Source organism: Xiphias gladius, chromosome 6 (genome assembly GCF_016859285.1).
Source record: "Xiphias gladius isolate SHS-SW01 ecotype Sanya breed wild chromosome 6, ASM1685928v1, whole genome shotgun sequence".
NCBI classification, from domain to species: domain Eukaryota; kingdom Metazoa; phylum Chordata; class Actinopteri; order Istiophoriformes; family Xiphiidae; genus Xiphias; species Xiphias gladius.
In genome coordinates, this window is record NC_053405.1 from 31,396,677 (window position 1) to 31,420,569 (window position 23,893).

Sequence of the window (23,893 nt, forward strand, 5' to 3'; positions counted from 1 at the left end):
TACTACTACTATTAATAATAATAATAATAATAATAATAATAATAATAATAATAACAATAACAATAATAATATTCTATTTTATTTATTGACGGTTCAGATCCACCCTCCATACCAATTGGCGGCGGTATTGCATTATGTCGTTGTTTGCCAACCTACAAAAAAAAAAGAAAAAAAGAAGAAGAGGACGAGGCTATATTCAGATTTGTCTTGTGACCTGTTAATGACGAAGCAGTGGGAGCAACATAGCTGCGGTAATTTCTTATCATTTTTAGTGGTTCAAGTAAATGTACGCGTTAAGTTCATTTAGTTCGCTACGTCTGGCGGCAACTGTTTTTGTATTGTGTTCCGTGTGTTTAACGTATTGTATGAGACCAAATGGATGAGAACAGAATGATCTGCTAAGTTTATTCATTGTAAGTTGTAATCAAACGTCAAGTCGGCCACTAAATAGCAGAAAGGCTTTGAGTCTAATAGTAGCATTATTTGCCTCGCTTTTCCTTTGTTTTACTATTCTGTTGAACATTAAAGAAAAGCTTCATATTATTAAGCACTAGCCTACATAAACAAGTATCTGTTAGTAGTACTGTTTTCCCTTTTTTTTATACCCCCATTTTCTCTTTACACCCGCTCAATGATGGCAACGGTGCTACCATTTTAGGTCTTACTAGTGTTTTTATTATTTAATGAGTTAAATTCTTGCATTTTGATAGAGAGGAGGCTTCAAGGTTGTTAACTTCCTGAAATAGACACAAGGAACGCGGGGTGGGGCGTGTGGGGGCTTAGACTGAGGAGCTCCTACTACTGTGGAACTGTAACAAATGTTTGAATACTGCATAATGTTTACTGTGGTCAAAACAATGGGTCTTACACCTGCTTACCCTTAAGTGATAGACTTATCTAAAGATATAACATAAAAATGCCCACATACGTGGTTGGAAAAGTCCTATCCATATACCATACATAATCACATCAAGGAAACTGCAATGGCTCTAACCATTTATCAGACATCTATCTATAGGCCCAAGGAAAGACAAACCTGAATTTGATTGTTTTTTTTTATTTTTGAGCGATAGGAATACGTGTGTAACAATTATCTTTAAAGAATTTTCTTTGAGCTGTTGCAAACAACAGTTTTCATGTATTATTTTCTCTTTCTTTAGAAGAAAGCAACAGTATTTTGAGAAGAACAATATATATATATATATAAACATGATGTAACAAATTCAACATTTATGATATAATTCATCTTCCAATCGGCATGTAGCCTACTCCATTTGAGAATTTTCTTTTAACGCTGCAAAACATATACACAGAACACATACAGACAGTGAGCAGATCCTTAGGTATGCAAATCAAGAAAGGGGAGACTCGTGTACATTTATTAAAATTTTTGACACTGAGCTCAAACTATTTTGTCTACATGTAAATAAAAAAATAAAGGAATGTATCAAGACAAGCAAACACACAAACCTGAATTTCAGTTGATGCATGTTCTTTGATGTCACAAATTCCTCTATTACTAATGGAGAAAACCCGGTGGCAGATGGTGCAGTTAGCCTTGTACACATTCTTGCTTATGATTCCCAGCAATGGCTAATCATTTTCCCAGTCCCCTTTGTATATCTGTAATCTCTACTTTTCTTTTGCTGGCGGACTATGCTCATAGGTTGCCTTTTTTTTTTTTTTTTTTTAAATCTTGCAAGGCTGTTAGGTGTACTGTAGCTACACTGACAGTGCTTCTCATTGGTTGTGCTTTTTGTTTTGGTAGTAGAACATAAAATGACACACAGGCTGAGGGAGAGCTGGAGGGTTTTCTTCTATCTCATACAGATCGACCTGTCCTAATAGTCTAACCTGTAATATTTCTCTCCCAGAGATTTGCACTTACCTGATTCTCAAAAATTAGAAAGCGCATCCCATATACATTTAAAACGGAATACATCTTTTAGTTTCCAATGATGAGTTGATTCCGTATTTTATGGTATGGTTGGCTTGTAGGAACATGAAAACTGAAGACTGAAAACTGTGGGAGTATTTTCAAAGTAGTTTTTCTTGTTCTTAAAGACGCAGTGAAATGAGAAATGGATTTTCAGGAACCTGATCAGAAAATGCTGGGCCAAAAATTCAAAAGGACTGCTGTGACACATACTCACTTGCCTGTTTATTAAGTACACCTCGATAAAACGAAGGCAGTATAATACCACAGGCCTGTAATAAATCCTCCCTTCATGAGGATTAATGTTCAGTTTTTACTGAATCTGTTTGAAAGAGGTGTTGATTTATTTGGATGGGGATTTTGGAGGCTGTCATTTGTGGTCCCGTTGAACTGTAATTGGTTATACTGAGAGGTGTCCCTAATATTTTGTCAATCGTAATTCATATAAATGTGATGGAGAAATGAAGATGAATTTAATCACTGTGTCAAAGTAACCCTTTCTCTGAACTGGAACAAGAGGTTTTTTACTGAAGAACTTGACATAAAATTTAAAATGGCTATTATGTGGATTTATTTCATCACTGGAATAATTGTAGTCAAGTAAATCACTGGCAAATGTATTTTTGCATTAGTAAGGTAAATATTTGAAATAATTTAACGTTAGTTTAAGCCGTTTTCTCACTTCTGCGTTTTGTTACTATAACTGCAGCGGTGCATAAATTACTTATTCCGTCTGTTAATAAACCCAATTAACATGCTTGGATGGGGATAAAAAGTAAACGAAACGATGCTGTCTTGCTGTCGCTGTGTCTTAATCAATGCGCTCGGGGATGCTTTTGATTCAAGGGACTGTGCATAGCAGTTGTATTGCTGTGATAAGCCATTTACAATTTGTGGAGCTAGGGTCTCTGTATAAAATACTCCCACACTTTAGATTATCCTGTGCAAGGTTTTGGAGCTGCAGCTTGTTTTCAGGGGAATCTGTTCTTTTACCGAGTGCACTGTTATCGGTGATGTTTGCTTCAATGGCTCACCCCAGCCTTAACTGAATATATTTAATGTTTCTCTCTTTATGTTTTTCAAGAACCGCTCATCCAAAAACCTTGACGGATGACATTGCACTTCCTTGGGTCCTCAACAATACACATGTGAGTTTAAAGTAGATTGAATGAGCAGTTGTCGAGAAAAAAGGGACGGACGGATTTCTCCATTTATTAGTTGGAGGATCAGATGGGATTTGGAGACTAGCTAACCCACCTATCATATAAAAAACCGTTAACTGGTGGGTATCTAGCTGCTTGGTATGATAGTAGGTGGTTTGTAAAACCGATGAACACAAAGAAGGTGGAGATCTGATCTGATTTTAGTCATTATCCTCCTCCTGGCCTAACATTTGCAGGTGAGTGAGGTGTGTGAAGAGGCTTGTCTTGTCCTCTGCAACTCCTTTTTGCTCCAAATTTTTTTGCACATTTACATTTAAAGCGAAAGCTTCACCACAGCCTGGTTCTTCTCAAACCCACCTACACACCCATCAACCAGCAGCAGCCTGTGATAAAAAGAACTCTGAGGAGATGGACACAGGAAGCTGATGAGACTCTGGGGAGGGATGAGAGGCCACAGCCTGTACTGGGCTTTGTGAGCCCCATGGAACAACATAGTACATAAACCTCTTTGTGGACAACACCGTGCCCACCAGGGCATTTCGATGTTTCCACAACAAGACCTCACCATGAATGGGGACAGAGACCTCCTGAAAAGCGTGCAGAACTGAAACTGTGGCTGAGGGAGAAAAAATATGCTCACATGAGGAAGCTGGAAAACAAGCTCCAGTAAAACAATGTGAGGGATGTGTGGTCTGGTATGTAAAAGATCACAGGTTTGAATGTTAAGGTGATTCAGGCTGAGGGAAACTTGGAACAGAGCCAGTGAGTTGAACATGTTCTTCAACAGTGAACCTGTTGAAATGAACCTCCAGCTGCCCTGCCCCCTCCAGCTACAAAGACCCTACACTTTCCCTGCCCCCACAGTGGCTTCCCTCACACCTCCCCAGTGATTAATACCAGCATATTACACTGTTCCTACCCCAAACCCCCATCGCAGACTCCATGACAGCCCCACCATCACGCTGCTCTTGAATGTGGCAAAGACCAAGGAGATGGTTATGGACTTTAGCATGACCAGGATAATGCTGAACACCATTTACATTCTTGGAAAGGAGGTGGAGGCAGTGGAGGGGTACAAATACCTTGGTGTCCTCCTCAACAATAAACCGAACTGGAACAAGAGGTTTTTTACTGAAGAACTTGACATAAAATTTAAAATGGCTATTATGTGGATTTATTTCATCACTGGAATAATTGTAGTCAAGTAAATCACTGGCAAATGTATTTTTGCATTAGTAAGGTAAATATTTGAAATAATTTAACGTTAGTTTAAGCCGTTTTCTCACTTCTGCGTTTTGTTACTATAACTGCAGCGGTGCATAAATTACTTATTCCGTCTGTTAATAAACCCAATTAACATGCTTGGATGGGGATAAAAAGTAAACGAAACGATGCTGTCTTGCTGTCGCTGTGTCTTAATCAATGCGCTCGGGGATGCTTTTGATTCAAGGGACTGTGCATAGCAGTTGTATTGCTGTGATAAGCCATTTACAATTTGTGGAGCTAGGGTCTCTGTATAAAATACTCCCACACTTTAGATTATCCTGTGCAAGGTTTTGGAGCTGCAGCTTGTTTTCAGGGGAATCTGTTCTTTTACCGAGTGCACTGTTATCGGTGATGTTTGCTTCAATGGCTCACCCCAGCCTTAACTGAATATATTTAATGTTTCTCTCTTTATGTTTTTCAAGAACCGCTCATCCAAAAACCTTGACGGATGACATTGCACTTCCTTGGGTCCTCAACAATACACATGTGAGTTTAAAGTAGATTGAATGAGCAGTTGTCGAGAAAACCAAAGGACGGACGGATTTCTCCATTTATTAGTTGGAGGATCAGATGGGATTTGGAGAGACTAGCTAACCCACCTATCATATAAAACCGCACGGCCGTTAACTGGTGGGTATCTAGCTGCTTGGTATGATAGTAGGTGGTTTGTAAAAACCGATGAACACAAAGAAGGTGGGAGAGATCTGATTTTAGTCATTATCCTCCTCCTGGCCTAACATTTGCAGGTGAGTGAGGTGTGTGAAGAGGCTAACAGCTTGTCCTCTGCAACTCCTTTTGCTCCAAATTTTTGCACATTTACATTTATACCGGAAAAGCAGCTTCACCACAGCCTGGTTCTTCTCAAACCCACCTACACACCCATCAACCAGCAGCAGCCTGTGATAAAAAGAACTCTGAGGAGATGGACACAGGAAGCTGATGAGACTCTGCAGGGATGTATTGAGGCCACAGCCTGTACTGGGCTTTGTGAGCCCCATGGAGACAACATAGTACATAAACCTCTTTGTGGACAACACCGTGCCCACCAGGGCATTTCGATGTTTCCACAACAAGACCTCACCATGAATGGGGACAGAGACCTCCTGAAAAGCGTGCAGAACTGAAACTGTGGCTGAGGGAGAAAAAATATGCTCACATGAGGAAGCTGGAAAACAAGCTCCAGTAAAACAATGTGAGGGATGTGTGGTCTGGTATGTAAAAGATCACAGGTTTGAATGTTAAGGTGATTCAGGCTGAGGGAAACTTGGAACAGAGCCAGTGAGTTGAACATGTTCTTCAACAGTGAACCTGTTGAAATGAACCTCCAGCTGCCCTGCCCCCTCCAGCTACAAAGACCCTACACTTTCCCTGCCCCCACAGTGGCTTCCCTCACACCTCCCCAGTGATTAATACCAGCATATTACACTGTTCCTACCCCAAACCCCCATCGCAGACTCCATGACAGCCCCACCATCACGCTGCTCTTGAATGTGGCAAAGACCAAGGAGATGGTTATGGACTTTAGCATGACCAGGATAATGCTGAACACCATTTACATTCTTGGAAAGGAGGTGGAGGCAGTGGAGGGGTACAAATACCTTGGTGTCCTCCTCAACAATAAACCGAACTGGAAATGCAACACAGAGGCATTCTACAGGAAAGGACAGAACAGACTCTACTTCTTGAGGAAGCTTAGGTTCTTTGATGTGTAAAGCAAGATATTGCAGATCTTTTACCAGTCTGTTGTGGCCACTGCAATATTCCTTGCTGCCATCTGCAGAGCCAGTGACACCAACAACCTAAACCGATAAGGAAGACTGGCTCTGTGCTGGGGACTTCTCTGGAGCCCTTGGAACTGGTTGTGAAGAGCAGGATGCTTCAACAACTGTTGAACATCGTGTAGAACATCTAAAATCCCCTTCAACACCTGCTGGTAAAACAGCAGAGCACTTTCAGTAAGAGACTTCTTTAGCACCGTTGTGACAAGGAACGCTACAGGAAGTAATTCCTGCCACCTGCTATCACTCTCCTCTGTGTCAGGAGAAGGGACTCCTCTGACTTAATAGTTTTTCCTTGTAACAGGACAGACTGCTCACCTGGACTTATTTATTTATTTATCACATTATGTATCAGATTGTTATATATCAGATTAATCTGACTTTACAAGGTTTGTCAGCTCTCTATATATCCACCCGGCTTGCACTACAGTGTATCATAGTATATTGTGTATTACCACCATTGTAGTGTATGTTTAACACATATTATAGCTATGGGTCTATCTTTAGTTTCTATTTTTTTTCCTATTATCTCTTTATTTTTTATACATATTTAGTCAATTTAGTTACTCTACAGAATTTAGCCTTTTAAGTGCATTGTTTGTTATTTACCTAACTCATTGTTTTTGTGATTTATGTGAAGTGGCTGCTGCAAAACTGTCATTTTCCTTTGGGATTAATAAAGTATCTAAAACAGTTGAGGTCAACTGAAGTGTAAGTACTGAAAACAGGTCAAATATCAGTTGTAGTGTAAGTACCGAAAGTTTTTAAATACTTTAGTAAGGTTTTGGACCACCAAGACCCTCCAAGCGTCATTGCTCCTTGGCATAGATTCTGGATGATAGACATTTCCATTCCATGTGCGAAAATAGCTTTAGAATTACTACTCAGTTTATGTGTTTACTCTGGTGTGCACCACACTTCTCCTGTAGCAGCTGTTCACATGTTTTTCACATTTATTAATGTGAAAGAGATTTTTCTGTGTAATTGCTGAGATGTGTTGTATGCCTTGTGTCCTTTAGGTTGGCAGTATCCATCATTTTGCAGAAATGGCTGGTCTGGGCTTGGCCAAGAGATGGCTATCTGCTCAGCTGCTGCTCCTAGGGACACTGTCCAACATCTCTGGTGACTGACTGTTACGGCTATTATGGCTATTTACAGCAAATGCAATGGCTTCACTGTAAAATTTATTTCAATGAGGTCACTGAATTGACACAGTGGGGGCGCAGACACAGAGCTCCAGGCCAAAAAAAAGCACAGGGTCATTTCTCAAAAAAGTTGACTCTGGCTGTATTTTGAACTGTTGTTTTTTCATTCAGAAAATGGAAAACATGTTCAGGATGTACATGTTTTGAAAATGTTAACCATGTTCAGTCACCATTGAAGCATTTGGTAATCATGATGATAATGATGATACAATTGTAAATAGATATGCTGAAATAATAGATAATTATTTAAACTTTTAATTAAATATGCTTTATGATCATGCCAATCAATAGTTTTTGATGCCAACCTATGTACAGTTTTTGTGAGTACCTTTTGATTGTTACAGAATTTAAAAAAAAAAAAAATCTGTTTGTCCTCCAGACTCCAGAGTACATTTGTTTGCTCCTGATGCTGTCACACTTGAGGAATACTCTAAAGCCAACATCACCATTACATCCAGGTAACGACAGAAACAAAGTCTGCACAAGGGTTTCAGAAAAGTTGTATTCACATTATAGCAAAAAGAAAAAAAAAAGGCTCTTGCGTTAACTGCTTTGCTCGAGTCAGTATTCTTTGGGAAAGGATAGGAGACTGTGGGAACTAACTTAGTTGCAAATTGCAGTTTGCAAATATGTATCATTATCTTCTAGTTATTTGCAATTTGTTATAGCCTGTCTTGGTCTTTTCTGATTAGCAGGTGAAATACTCTTTCAAACACCTACATGCCATAGTCGAATGGATAAAACAGTTTAAGGCGTAGTAGGGATTGTCGTTATGCTGTGTAACTCAGATGCGACGTAATAAAGCAGCAATTTGAGAGTTAACGTAGTCATGGTGTCCTGTCTCATCAACACATTGTATCAAGAGCAAATTTTAAAAAAAAAGTTTTAACATGAGTTGCCTTCACCTACCAGAAGAGTCAAAGTTGGCGGTTAATGTTTGCACTGGAAAGCAGTTTCAGTTGGATTGGCTGTATCTGTCTTTGCTTTAGAGGTAAATTACCACCAAGCTTTTTACAAAGTCTGTGCAGGCATTTTCAGTGCATTCATTGTATAATGTGTTGGGGAAAGTTGTACTGGTTATGGTCAATTAACACATGGTAAATTCCGGTCCAATCCAAGATTCTACTTGATTCGGTTGTCTGATTTAGTTTTAAATAATGTAATTTTTGATGTTACTTTTTAAAATCTTAAAAGCTCGCCTAGCTTAAACCTCTGTACTGCCATAAAATGAAACTAGACTGTGGTCGAGGTCTGTTGGCGAATAAATGAATGGCATTCTGCAGTTGCACTGCGGTAGCTTGAATTGAAAAACACGTCAGACCAGGCATGTTTCAGCTGGTGTTTTTCGGTTCTAAGTCTCTGAAAGTAATGGAGTTGTTTATACTGGTCATTAAAAATGTTACACAGCAATCACACTTTACTCAGTACTACAGTACTGACTGTACAGCTGTACTGAAGCTGCTGATATACTGCTTTTACCTTTTGTAGAGAAGAACTAAAAAAGCAACTACGCTCAGCAAGTTAAAGAGGTGAAATCCGGATGGTGGTAGCTCTCAACGATCAGTTTTGTTCTGACTTAATTTTTTTTTTTTTCTTTCTGTAGTTCCCCTGTCAACCAGTCAGTCGTGATTCAGTTAAATGTCACCTATAGCTCCAAGTGGAACTACTCATCTGTAATCACAGTACCTGAGCAGGTAACGCATGAAACCAAATACTTTCAAACTAGTATTCTTCTAAGTTAGTCTGGATGCAAGTTTGTTTATGCATCGCTGAACTTAATATGAAATATCCACTTGTACACATCCATATACCCAGATTATAATTGTATGGATCCCAGGAAATGCAATTTTGCAAACAAAATTCCTCACAAACATAGAGATACAGATTGTGACAAATTAAAGGGTGAATGACTGAGAAACATGATGAGTGGAGAGACAGAATGTCAATGCCCCCATCCACAGATCACGAGGGGTCGCTGTATGGCTTGATGAGTATGAATGTGATTTGAATCATATGATATGTCCTTCGCAGTGACCAGGTCTCAACCCAAATGAAAAGCTATGGTAGATTTTGGACTGACATGTTAGACAGTATACTTACACCACCATCATCAAAACACCAAATGAGGGTACATCTTTTGAAAAATGGTTATACATTATTTAAAATTCTGCTGAGGGTAGAAGCAAAAAATTATTTATCTTGCTAAGACATATAATCTGTGTTGCTAAAGCTTACTTAGCTTATTCCTCTGTGCCATGGAGCTCCATTGTTGTCCAAGAAAGATATTGAGATACCTCAAATACAAAAAAAAAGGGCCCAGGTCTCTGAATTTGAATCACATGAAATTCTTTGTTTTCAACATTGTCTAAGATGAAGAGTGCAAAATTAATAGCATGGATTAACCAAAGAAAACAACATCAGCAGACTGGGATCATATTTAATTCTATGTACTCATGCTTGTCTGAGAAGGGGATAAATGGGACTGTCTACCAAAAATTTGTTGACTAAAACCTCTTGAGTTTGTGTTGCTGTTGTTTTTGTTTAGGTGTTACTGCCTATGGAGGCAACCTCAGTCACTTTCAATGTGACTGCCCATGATGTTGGTCAGGTGACCACATACTTGCTTAGCAACAACACGGACCTTAACAAGTGGGTATCGGTACAGAAGCAGCATACACTGACATAAGACTTGAAGGATAGGTTTTTTTGAAGACTAATCTTAAAACCCACTGAGATACCCATATATACATTTGAAGAGATGAAATCTACAGTCGTCCTCTATAAAAAAAATTAATTCTACAGTTCAGCAGAAGCTAATTTGAGGCTTCAGCACTCTGTTATTCTCCAAAGTTACAGTGTTTTTATTACAGATTCTTTTCGGGGGGTAGTTACACAAAGTGGGAATTTGGTACTAATATAAGTATGTAACTTTGGAAGATAATCACTTAATTTGTCTAACACACACTTCAAAGGCCTCATATTGGCTTTGGCTGAATTTTGGAGTGTATTTTTACCCAAAAAAGGAACTTGGACTTTGTCCCCCTTCACTTACAATAAAATTACTTCAGGAAGGGATTTCTTCACAGCCAGTACGGAGCCACAGCCACCCTTTCCATGACAGAGTGCATTTAAAAGCCTAGTTTGTTTTATGATAATGCTACATTACAGTAACACTGTCCAGTTTCTTTGTGTGTAAGCTGGATTCTATCTCCTCTAGTTTGTCCATCAGGATCCACTTTATGGTCATCCATAGCAACATCCTGTCAATGATCAGTCAGGTGATTGGCTGGATTTACTTTTTGGCCTGGTCTGTGTCCTTCTATCCACAAGCTTGGGAAAACTGGAGGCGGAAAAGGTAGTTTTCTGTCTGTCATCTGACCTTCTCTTCATTCATGTAGGTTTTCTTGAATATTTTCCATGTGCAGTTTTGAACTAGATATTTTTTTATACTGTCAGATATCAGCATCATGATCTTTGATTATTTTAAGCATCTGAACAAACTCATATACTGTGTGAAACTGTACAGTATGCACAAATATATGATAAAAAACAAACATGAGCATGTTAACCATGCATTACATAGAGTATTTTTTGGGGCGTTTTTGTGTACATTAGGTGGGCATAATTAGAAAGCTGACAGGAATTGAAGGGGAGTGAGATGGGGGGATGACATGCAACAAAGGTCCATGGCTGGAGTCAAACTGGGATGTTCCAATTACGTGGTTAGCATTTTCAACCCTTAGGCCAACAGGATGCCCCTGTTGATGTTTTATTTATCGTTTGTTTTTTTTTTGTTTTTTTTAATATATATTTTTTTTAATTTTATGTAATAAGCAGAAGAAAATACATATTTGCCTTGTCAGACTGGGCAGACTTTTGTGTAGTCTTGTGATTAGGGTATAATCAACTATAGTTTATTGATTAGAAATTGCCTCTAAAAAAATTTCTGGTGATGTTTCCTTGAACTTTGCTTTACATCATCTAAGTGGGTGTCATGGGGTATTCTGGTGACTTGGTGGCCAGGTGTGGACCTTAGAAACATCTCTCTCTTTCTGATATGTCTGACTAGGCTGTACATGCAAAACATATATCTAAAACTTTGAGAAAATAAACTCATTCATACAAATAATTCTAACATGTTTTTGTTCAGTGTTGTAGGTCTCAACTTTGACTTCCTGGCTCTCAACCTAACTGGCTTCATTGCTTACAGTGTCTTCAATATTGGGCTGTTCTGGGTGCCATTTATAAAGGTGACTTCCTCCCTCCTTTAAAAGGGAACACCACTGTTTGAAGATCAGTCTGCCAGTCATGTTTAATACTAATGAGCCTGGAGAAACCATTCAGAAGTGAAGTGCTAAACTACAGGGTACCACTTTAACAACAACAGTCATACAGTTTACAGTCATGTACATAACTGTATATCCATAGGCAGCTCCAGCACAGGAATCTTCTATGACCCTAACATTATCAGAATGGACATGGAGCACTCAGCACGGCAACAGAGGCACATCAGTAAACAGGGAGGCATCTTACTACAAACTTATAGTTATAAAAAAAAGTGAAATAAAGATCACATTTGCCACATGGCAACTGTCCTTGTTGACCATGCTAATGCCATCTAACTTGATCATGGTGGTAAATGACAGTCACATTAATGTTTTCCTAATCAGATACAATGTCACATTTTTGTCTGATACATTTCCCTCCCAGGTCACTGTTCTAGGCTTGAATCTCAAGTCTTTTCATATTGTATTCAGTCAGAAATGGAATGTCTGTCTGTTTATTTTAATTAATGCATAAATTAATGCAGAATATTGTGGGCATTTCTTGTTCATCTGTTCATATTTACAACAAGAGTTTGGACCACTCATTTAATAGCTGAACTTTTGCGCACCTTGCCTTTGTTTAGAGCTACAGTAGGTTTTGAGTGATGCATCTACAGTATATCGGGCTGGCTGTCTGTAAAGTTGCTGTGTGTTTGCCCCATAGGAGGAGTTTTTGAAGAGGAACTCCAATGGAATTAACCCTGTCAACGCTAATGATGTCTTCTTCAGTCTCCATGCTGTCCTACTCTGTTTGGTGTACATCAGCCAGGCTGTTGTGTATGAGGTGTGTGTCTGTAATGTAGGGAAGCTTGTGATATGTTGTTGTTAAAATACTGTTGATGTTAAAATACTGTATATCTCGAGTCCCAGTATTCAGAAAAGGATTTAACAACAAATGATCTTGACTTAGCTAAAAAGCTAAAAAGTGGGTAGTGCTCCTCTCCCACTTAATGGTGATGTATACTGCCTCTTCTTTTTTAGTCTATCCGATACTAAGCTATTTTTTGTTTGTTTTTTTGTCACTTCTCCCTGAAGTCTGTGAAGCAGGAAGAGGAATGCTATGTTTTCCTTCTTTTAATATAAACTATTAAGTAGATTTCCATGGTGCGCACAGCCATTACAATGAGTAAACATATTTTCAGTGTGCTGTAAAACAAAACAAAAAAATCAACAAAACTACTAAATATTGGAAATGTGTCTGAAGAGCAGAAACACTTCCAGTGGGCATTTGAACCACACCAGAGACATAACTGAGCCAGATCCAGTGGACATGAGGAGTCTGCAGATATTGCAGTTCGGTATCATATCATTCGGTATTAAAGAACACGCAGCTGAGAAACTGCCAATGGTTTAACTTCTCACCTTCCTGCAGTGATATATAAGTGTACCTCAGAGTGTGTCTGTACACTGATGGGTGTGGTCTAATGCACCTGTAACCACACCCAACAGTGATGCTAGCTGTGGTTCCTTCCAGAGGTAAAACAGACTTGAAACTTGAAACCAGAAAGGGAAGTGAAAAAACCTGGTGTCGAGTTTCTTATTAAAGTTTGTAGCCAGGTTAACAACCAGCTCTTCAGCAGTGGACCTCTAAAAAAAACCCTTCTGACCCGCTGCTGGATCAGTCATTCCAAACTCTTATGGCTTTACTGTCCAGGAATAGAGAGCAAATGCTAACTCTGGACACAAGAACTGAAGGAGGTAAGCTTGATTGTGAAATGGCTGCAGGTGGTGTTGAGTTTCATTGTCAGTAACTTAACAGCATTCAAAAATGCAATTAGAATTAATTAATGAATATAATATCATTTCTATTTTTAACTGAAATAGTGTTTCAGCACTCAGCAGAGTGGCGAGTATCACATGACTGTGGGTGGGTCGGTGTATGTGTGAATATGTGGACATGCAGTTTGTCTGACAATATACAGGTCTGGTTGAAATTATTGGCACCCCTGAATTTTAAGTACAGAATTTATAATAACTTAAGAAATAAATGAAAATTAACCAATTTTGTACAATCAAAATATTTTAATAAAATGTCCAAGGTTACTGAACAAAAGAAATTTAAAAACAAAACTGCATAATAGTGAAATAATTCAACCACAAAATGTAACCTAGACACGGTCATTGGCACCCTTCACTTTATTTGGTTGCAGAACCTTTGGCAACAACGACAGCCTCTAAACGTTTCTTGTAGCTATCTAGAAGCTATTTCCACCTGTCTGCTGATAGTTTCTGCCACTCTTCCACTGTTCCACTGCTATGCGTTCAAGCTCTTTGCAGGAGTCCCTTTTGCAATGGCAGGTTTCAGCTCTCTCCAAACGTGTTTTTCAGTGGAATTTAGGTGAGGACTCATTGCTGGCCAGTTATAAACAGTCCATCTTTTCCTTTTCAACCATTCTTTTTTGCTGCTGGATGTGTGCTTTGGGTTGTTGTCCCCTTTTGAAAGACCCAAGACCTTCACCTTAAACCTAGTATTCTGACCATGGGTTACACATTTCAATCTAAAATGCCTTGGTAATCTTCTGATTTTCTCATTCCCTTGATACATTCAATGCTTCCAGTACCAAAGGTAGCAAAGCCTCCCACAGCATGATAGAACCTCCACCATGTTTTACTGTAGGTAGGGTGTTCTTTTTCTTATGTGATTCATTTTGTCGACTATGAACAAACTGATGCACTGCATTCCCAAAGAACTTTGGTTTCTTCTGTCCATATAACATTATCCCAGAAAGACTGTGGCTGAAAGCTTTTGCAAAAATTAGTCTTGCCTTTTTTTGCCTTTCTTTCAGTAGTGGTGTCCTCCTTGGCTTTAGCCCATTGAGCCCTACTTGGTTTAGTGTGTGGCGTATGGTACGGGATGAAACCACCACACCAGATTGCTCCAGGTCAGCCTGAAGCTCTTTAGATGTCTTGCTTGAGGTTTTTTCAAAAGGGTGCCAATAATTGTGTCAGGCGTACATTTTATGTCTGTATTGTGATAAAGTGTGATAAAGTTGAGTGATAAAGTTACAGCACTGGTCTACCAAATGCTGCGTGACTCAGTGCTGAAGTCACACCGTTGGTTGTTGCTCTTTCAACATGGAATAGGTGTTTACAGGTAGTGTTGCCAACTAAGAGCATTTGTCGCTAGAGTTACCAACTTTTCATACCCTTTTATCGACTTTTCTTCACAAAAGCACCTAGCGACAAATACAGCGACTTTTTGGACAAACCTTAGCTACTTTCCGTAGAAGAGAGTTGCCAGTATTGCCTCTCGTTGCATCTCATTCAACTGAGTGCACCACTTTCTCTCTGAGTAATCATTTAAAGTAAATGTAGCCAAAATCACGGTACAGCCATTGTCTTTAACTTAGGTGTATGGTGATTATGTCAGATGAAGTCATGGTAGAAAAACAGGATTTTAGCAGTGCAGAGTTGCAGCTTAGAAGTGGCTTGGAAGTGACTGCTGGTTAATATGTAGTCTTAATATGCCGTGAGTATATCACTATTTAATACTTGTTCTGTTGTCTGACAACAGTCTGACAACAGAAATAGAAAAAAATGTAAATCGGAACCGATTCATTGGGAATTTAGCTGTATTAAATTACAGTGTATGTGAGCACAGACAGTAAGGGAGAAGCAAACACATGAAGGGAAGTCCAGCCACAACATAGCCTTGTTTTTGTTGATGTTCAGTAACTTTGTACATTTTATTAAATATTCTGATTTATAAAAAATTTGTTAATTAGCATTTATTTGTGAAGACATTCTAAATTCTGTACTTAAAATTCAGTGGTGCCGATAATTTCAACCAGGACTGTATCATTGACTCTGTGTATGTATTTAATCCTCTGTGTCATCTCTCTTTCAGAGGGGGGGTCAGAAGGTCTCCTGGGCTGCCTTTTTTGTTTTGCTGATTGCATGGACATTTGCCTTGGTCAGCTTGTTTCTTGCTGTAGCAAAACAGATCACATGGTTGGATTACCTCTACTATTTCTCCTACATTAAACTAACAGTTACTCTGATCAAATATGTGCCACAGGTAAGCTATACACATACACACATAGAGACCAAAAAATGGAAACACATTGAGAATTAAATGCATTGATATACAGTAGCCATGCAGTAAAAATCTAAATGTTAAAATGTTTAGTTTACAACAAAACACAGCAACAGCACAAACTACAGCCTCGCTACAGTTCACAGATTTGACTCACCTCTCTGACACTGACTACAGTAGAATTCTAAATTTCATAAAGGTAGGAACTGTTACAGGACTGTTGTAGTGACTTGCATTACAATGTACATGTCTATATTTTCCCCCTCACTCTGTTTATAGTAAATACACTGATAAAAAAGGATGTGCTGAAGTTCCATTGATTCCACGTTTACTGTAAAATTCAGTCCAGTATCATATTTTGTTGTATTTTTTATTTTTTTCTGTTTGTCCGAGGAATTATCACTGACATATAGTTAAATTGTCTGTGGCTTTCTGGCTTTGTTTCCAGGCGTACATGAACTATAGAAGACAGAGTACTGAGGGGTGGAGTGTTGGCAATGTGTTGTTGGACTTCACTGGTGGAATCTTCAGTATTCTACAAATGATTTTACAGTCTTACAACAACGGTAAATACTTTAGTCTATGCTATTTTTTGCTCTATGCTGTATTTCATCTGGTATCATTTGTAGCATTTAGGGCAGCCAGCTGTCAAATGTTAAAGTGTTAAACAGCCACATATTTAAATGAAATTAAATAATTAAGAAAAATTAAGAAATTAAGAAAAATTCAATGAACCCTTTGTTATGACCTGGTTTTCTGCATTAATTGGTCATAAAATGTGATCTGATCTTCATCTAAGTCACAGTGTGCTTAAGCTAATAATAATACATAAACAATTATAATCTTTAATGTCTTCATTGAACAAAGCCATTAAACATTCCCAGTGCTGGCTGAAAAAGTAAGTGAGCCCTTGGATTTACTAACTGGTCGAACATCCTTTGGCATAAATAATCTCAAACAAGCGCTTCTGGTAGCTGCGGATCACACCTGCACAACGTTCAGGAGGAATTTTAGACCATTCTTCCTTACAGAACAGCTTCAGCTCAGCCGTATTCTAAGGATGTCTGGTGTGAATGGCTTACTTGAGGTTATTCCAAAGCACCTCTATTGGGTTAAGGTCTGGGATCTGACTGGGCCTCTCCAAAAACCAGATTTTTCTAGATTGAAGTCATTTTGTAGTAGATTTTCGATTTGATTTTTAAAGTTTTTGTCCTGCCGCATTACCAAACTTCAACAGAGCTTCAAGTGGTGGACAGCTACCCTGACATTATCTTCTAAGATACCTTGATAAACTTGGGAAATCATTTTCCCCTCAATGATAGCGAGCTGTCCAGCCCCAGATGTGGCAAAGCAGCCCAAAATCATGATGCTCCCTCCACTCTACTTAACCTTTGGGAATAAGTTTTCATTTTGGTATTCAGTGCCCTTTTTACACCATACGTAGTGGTGCCTGGTCTTCCTAAACAATTCAAAATTAGTCTCATTAATCCACAAAACATTTTCCCCGTAGCGTTGTGGAGTGTCAAGACTCAAGCTGCTCTTTGGCAAAATTCAGGTTCATAGTGATGCAGCGGCAGCCATGTACTGTAATTTGTGTATGTCATGAAAAGATATGTTAACCAGGTCCAATAATTCCTCTAAGCCTTGAGCTGTTACCTCATTGATCATTCTGCGTTCTGCTTTTTGACTCAAGCTGGCTGGGTACCAACATGCATGTGTCAACTCGTGCGTTTGTCTACCAGAACCTCTCCCTTGAACTATTAAACTGACTCTTATCTGGTTTTGAGCTACTTTTAATGATACACGTTATCAGATATTGGTTGTTTTTAACTGTATACTTCAACAGATAAAGGATTTATCATCGGGTTTGTGGTTTTTAAGTATTTAGAACAACAAGCTGGGCAAACGCCATGGCTCCACTTACCTCGCCTTCGGGGTGTGAGAGCTGTCACTTTCACCTGGAGAAAATCACTGAATTTGTAGCTAGGGATTTCCAATCTCTGCAAAATCCAGCAAGTGGAGAGGCTCTTGGACAAAAATTGTCTTCGGAGGCCCTGCAAAGGGCACTATTGTCAGTGTTGAGGAACAGGCTGGCACTGCTGGACAATTTTAATTTTAAAATCTTTAACTCATTGATGAAGTTGCAACAGTTAGTATCAAAGTCACCTTCGGTAGACGTAAGGCACCATGGAGGAACGCTCCACGGACCAAACATCATAAAAGAACATCTCGAAAAAGCAGAGAGTAAATGGCATAAATCATAACTCCAAATTCATTATGATCTGGATAGAGCCACTTAGAGCTGAAAATGACAATCTTTTTTATTTCAGATTAATAACTCAGAAATTAACAATGCACATATGTTTTCAATAAACTCACCAGTCCAGGAACACCAATGCTTTCTGAATTTACATGACTTTGTAGGATAAAATTAAAGATAGCATGCTTATCCAAATGCTGCCTTGATTCACTGCCTACTTACTTTATAGAAAGTCATTTAATGACTTTGCTTCTTTATTCACAGAAGAAGTTCAAAAGATCCGGCAAACTATCACTGCTTCCTTACTGGATCTAAGTAACAGGCCTAAGCCATCAACTAGAACTATTTGAGCAAAAATGACTCACGTTGACACTCTAACCTCTCAACTCTTGAAGATGTTGTCCTGCATCTCAAACCCTCCACATGCTGCCTTGATTCACTGCCTACTGAATTTTTTTAAATAATGTTTTTAGTTGCCTAACAACAGAAGCCAACAGCTCTCTGCCTTAAGTAATTAGGGAATTTGGATGCATCTGCAATAAATAATTACAGACCAATTTCAAAGCTTCCTACCATTAGCAAAATTACTGAGAACGTTGTCTTTAGACAACAAAGCAATTTAATTTTTTAGCATAAAATTACCTTCTTGACATGTTTTAGTCCGGATTTAGGCCATACCACAGTACTGAGACAGCTCTCATCAAGGTTCTGAAAGACAACACTGTAATATCGATTCTGGTAAAGTCTCTGTTCTTGTGTTATTGGACGTGACTGCTGCTTTTGACACAGTAGACCACAGTATATTAATTGATAGAGTTAAACACTGGCTTGGTGTATCTGACGTGGTCCTGAAATAGTTTAAGTCCTACCTTTTAAGACAAATTTCTTTGTATGAATTGGCAACTGCACATCTGAGCGTCTACCGAAAACATTTGGAGTCCCACAAGGGAGGATTCTTGTATCTTTGTTATTCAACCTTTTATATGCTTCCATTAGCTGAAATCATCCAAAACTTCAAGGTTTCATATCATACATATGCAGATCATACACAAAGATACATAGCTGTGCCAACAAATGACTACAGTTCAGTCTGGGTCAGTGCATCAATCAAATTAGTAACTGGATTTTCCAGAATTTCCACTTATTGAATAAGGACAAAACTGAAGTTATGGTCTTTGGGCCCAATAAAGAAAGACGTAAAGTCTGTGTCCACCTTAACAGTCTGTTGTTGAATAGCAAAAATCAAGCTAGAACATTGACATTATCCTGGATTCAAAGCTAAATTTCTGGAGTCATATTAAATCAATTACAAAATCAACCTTCTACCACCTTAAAAATATCACAAGGCTCAGAGGCTGTATGTCTAAACAGGATTTAGAGAAACATTTACATGCTTTTATTTGGGGCAAAATTGACTACCACAGTGGTCTATTCATAGGTCTCTAAGGCAGCAATCAGACAGGTCCAACTGATTCAGAATGCTGCTGCCAGGGTTGTAACCAGGATCACAAATGTTTAACATACTACCACTAATACTCAGATCACTACACTGGCTTCCAGTTTCTCGGAGAATCAACTTCAAAATGCTCTTGTTTTTCCACAAATCCCTGAACTGTTTAGGTCAAAGATATTTATCAGGTCTCCTAATCCAGTACAAACCCTCCAGACCTCTAAGGTCAACTGGCTGTGGTTTATTGGTTTTTCACAGAGTTAAAACTAAACACGGTGAAGCTGCCTTAGCTTCTATGCTGCTCAAATATGGAACAAACTGCCAGAGGAGCTAAGACTTTAGATGATGCTGACCACTCTGAAATCCAAACTAAAGAACTACATGTTTAACAATGCTTTTAATTAGCAGCTGTGTGTTTTTGATTTTTTGCTTGTAGTGTTTTTATTGTATGCTTTAGATTTGTTTATTTTTTGTTGGTTTTACTCTGTGTCTGATAAACATAAACTCTTTGAGATTATTTTGTAAACCTTTCCTAACTTAATGCAAATCAGCAATTCTTGATCCAAAGTCTTCCAAGATCTTTTTTTTGCAAGGCATATTTACATCAGGAGATGCTTCTTGTGATCAGCAAATGTTTTGAGTGTTTTTTTTTTTTATGTTTTATAAATCAAATTAGCTCTTACCCACACCTGCAATCCGGTTTCATTGATTGGAGGTGTGGAGGTGTGCTGACTTCTGGCTCCCGTTAGCTTTTGTTAATGTCATTAGCCGAAGGAATTTTTGAATGATGTATTCAACATGAACAAAAACAATACAATGATTTGTGTTTTTAATAGTTAAATAGATTGGTAGTTCATAATTGTAAAGATCTGACCATATTCAAGGCAAATTTATACATAAATGCAGATAATGCCAAAGGGTTCAATTATTTTTTATGCCACTGTATATGTACATGTATGTATACATGTGATGTATTGTTCAAAGCATTTGAAGATAGAGATAGCATCAAAGGACAACCAAAAATCACAGTTTATTCTGACTTCTCTCTACACACCAGGGGCCAGATGTATTAAACTCTGTATAGATTCATAACTAAAACTGTGTGTACACGCAAGATAAAAATATGCCTACGCATTATTTTCATCACATTTATAAAGCGGCACATATGCATGCTTCTGTTTTTATGAATCTCAGTCATTGTGGAATTTAGCACACATGCACAAGCCCCATTTCTATTTTCACAGGCAAGATAAGTGGCTGTAGAAATGTCCTTAATCATCTGTTTGCATTAAGGCTGTAGTCAACCAAAAAAAATCTTGGTTGAATGAAATCATACCTACTCTTCAACCAATCAATTAATCACGGGTCAAAAAAAATCTGGACGTTGTCTCTAGATTAACTAAATTGGCCACAGTGCACTGAGTGCACTCTACCTGGTAGCCTTATTAGCGTAAATGAATGATGAATAAACATAAAAAGCTAGTATTAGCAGTATAACATCTTGAAATATGCCAGTTCTGATATGTTCACACTCAAAGTCTTAAGCGTTAAGCATGGAAGTTGATGGAGCGCCCTAACGCAGGATCTCTGGAGCTCAACCTGAGTCACCATTGGGTTCTTGGTCACCTCTCATACCAAGGCCCTTATCCCCCAACTGCGCAGCTTGGCCGGACGGCCAGCTCTAGGAAGAGTCCTCGTTGTCCCACACATCTTCCATTTAAGAATTATGGCCACTGTGCTCTTGTGAACCTTTAATGCAGCAGAATTTTTTTTTTTTTTTTTTTCATTCCCAAGATCTTTGCTTTGACACAATCCTGTCTCTGAGCTCTGTAGGCAGTTCCTTCAACCTCATGGCTTGATCTTTGCTTTGACACAATCCTGTCTCTGAGCTCTGTAGGCAGTTACTTCAACCTCATGGCTTGATCTTTGTTCTGATATGCATCATCAGCTGAGAGACCATATACTGTATAGACATGTGTGTGCCTTTCCAAATCATCAATTGCATTTACCGCAGGTGGACTCCAATCAAGGTGTAGAAACATCTCAGATATGATCAAGAAAAATGGAAGGCACCTCAGCTAAATTTGAAGTGTCATAGCAAAGGATCTAAATAGTTATTTTTATTTATTTGTTTTCCCTTTTTAATAAATCTGCAAAAATTCAGTTTACTTTTTGTCAATATGGGGTATTATGTGTAGATTGAGGGGGAAAAAAATGTTTGTTTTTTTTGTTTTTATTTTAGCATAAGCCTGCAATATAACAATGTGAAAAAATTGAAGGGGTATGAATTCTTTGAGTGCACTTTAAGTTTATAAATGCGTCTTTACTGCTCTGTAGACTGCAAAAATAGTATCAGTATCAAGCTTGCATGACTTCAAAAGAAATGTGATAAGGATGTCGCCACTTAATCACTTTCATAATCAACATCATCATTTTGGAAAGCAGGTTTAGGGGCTCAAGGACAATCTGTCAAGCTTGCTCAGATTTGTTTCATGGCACTGCCTGAGCAGAGCCAATAAATGGTTAAAACCTTGGCATGAGTGTCACTGGCCACTGCCAAAATGTGTGAGCAGTGTTTTTTTGTTTTTGTTTTGTTTATATTTGTTTTGTTTTTTTGCAACAGCTTTTTGGCTGCCTCTGACTTGTAGAGTGAGAGCTGTGCTTCGTTGCATTGGTGCAGTATGTTTACCCAGAAACCACAACTTTTCCAGTTTGACAGTATTTAGCTTTAGTATTAAGCTGATATAGATAGGTGTACATTAGGTGTGTTTATTATAGAAACAGAACTTATATTTTTGTGAAACCTGTATTTTTAAGACTTACCTCTTGTTAGGTACCTCTGGTAAGGGCTGAAGGGCATATCTGGCAGGTAGTAGAACTTAAAATTGTGGGAAAATTCCACAACCAGCACACATGCTTGTGATAAAGACGTAAATGAATTTAAACATTTATAACGACTGTGCTACTATCAGTAAGTTGTTGTAGTTTGGTACCTGCGTATTAGACCACTAGATTTTTTTCAAATACAATTTAACAAAAGTAAGAAACATGCAGCTCTGTGTGGCTGCAATGAAGATAGTAATAGTAAGATGATACAAGTTTAACCACGTGGTTCATCTTTAGTAAAAATAGGAGCGGTTGTCATGTTGTAATGCTGACATGCTCACATTGTTAACACTGACATGCTGATGTTTACCATATTCACTGTTAGCAACACAAAGTACAGCTGAGGCTGTAGGTAATGTCATAAGTTTTGGATGTATTTTGTTATAAACCAGAGTACTGAACAAATTATAATTTTTACCAGATGTAGGTAGAGAAAAATGATCACAATTCATCCTTAGGGAGAACATGCATGATTGTCATGAAATTTGGTTCAATTACATAGTTACGATTTCAGTCTGGACAAAATGGTGGACAAACCGACCAACAATGCTGTCCCTAGAGCCTCACCACTAGCATGGCTAAAAATTAATGCAGAAGACAGTATTTACATGACAAATGAATTTTAAAAATTAAAATACATTTACTACCTACTGGAGATAACACACACACATTTTTCACAACAAATAGTATACTGTATATCTGTATGACAGAACTTCTTGTTTGTACTGACCGTAATGTATCTCTCCTCAGATGAGTGGAGGCTGATATTAGGTGATCCTACAAAGTTTGGCCTGGGTTTGTTCTCTGTGACGTTCGACATCCTCTTCATGACTCAGCACTACTGTCTTTACAGACAGCCACCACAGTACGAAGCTGTTACGGGCCAAGAAGACTGATGCTGGCTCACTGCTGTGTTGATAGACTGTCTAAAATCACTCAATCACAAGGGAACACGTGACCGATTTCTATCAGTAAACAAGCATGAGCACATCTGTTCAACCAACAAATGATTCAAGTTACTGGAGAGAAGTCATGGTGGTTGTCATCTTTGGCTTCCATCATATGCAGAGTTCTCCAGAGCAGGTTTTACATGATTTGTATCCAGAATCTCTGAGCTCAGTGTGCCGCCTTCTAAAATATCTCAGGATCAGCATGTTTTTTTGTTTTTGTTTTTTTTACCACTGTATGAATATTTTGGTTAATATAAATGTATAAGCAAAACTGATGTGTTGATGTAAACACTTTTTATTACATCCAATATAATATTTAAGCTTGCAGTTGTGACAGTTTGCTAAAAGGTCTGATTGTGCTGACTGAAACTCCACAAAAAAGGATTAAACAGTTCACTGTCATAACAGTCCCACTAGTTTAGGAGTGTGTAATGTCTCCCAGCAATCTATTAGATACCAAAACATTTTTTAACTAAAATTGACTTCTTAAAGCAGCCAAGAGACAAGATACTCGGTTAATATCACAACTGAAGTCATAGTATTTTTGAGATAACATAATTACTAGAGCCTGATCGATAAATCAGCAGGGTAGTTTTAGCTTATCAAATATCAGTATTTGGGTACATTTTTGTGGATAA

The 23,893-nt window shown here is 38.3% G+C and overlaps 1 protein-coding gene across 4 annotated transcripts; it reads left to right on the forward strand.

Annotated features, from left to right (window-relative positions):
- The first annotated feature begins 221 nt into the window (after positions 1-221).
- ctns (cystinosin, lysosomal cystine transporter) lies at positions 222-23,665 on the forward strand. Of its 4 annotated transcripts, XM_040129374.1 has the most exons (12): positions 222-413; positions 3,021-3,084; positions 7,163-7,265; positions 7,728-7,806; positions 8,952-9,042; positions 9,894-9,997; positions 10,566-10,703; positions 11,499-11,598; positions 12,338-12,457; positions 15,521-15,691; positions 16,158-16,275; positions 23,056-23,665. In XM_040129374.1, the coding sequence occupies exons 3-12, from the start codon at positions 7,190-7,192 to the stop codon at positions 23,199-23,201; spliced, it is 1,143 nt and encodes a 380-aa protein (XP_039985308.1). In that variant the 5' UTR covers positions 222-413; positions 3,021-3,084; positions 7,163-7,189; the 3' UTR covers positions 23,202-23,665. The 4 variants fall into 4 exon arrangements, with proteins under 4 accessions (XP_039985308.1, XP_039985307.1, XP_039985306.1 ...); XM_040129373.1 differs by lacking the exon at positions 222-413 and having other exon boundaries at positions 1,754-3,084; positions 11,559-11,598; XM_040129372.1 differs by lacking the exon at positions 222-413 and having other exon boundaries at positions 1,761-3,084.
- Positions 23,666-23,893: the final 228 nt, after the last annotated feature.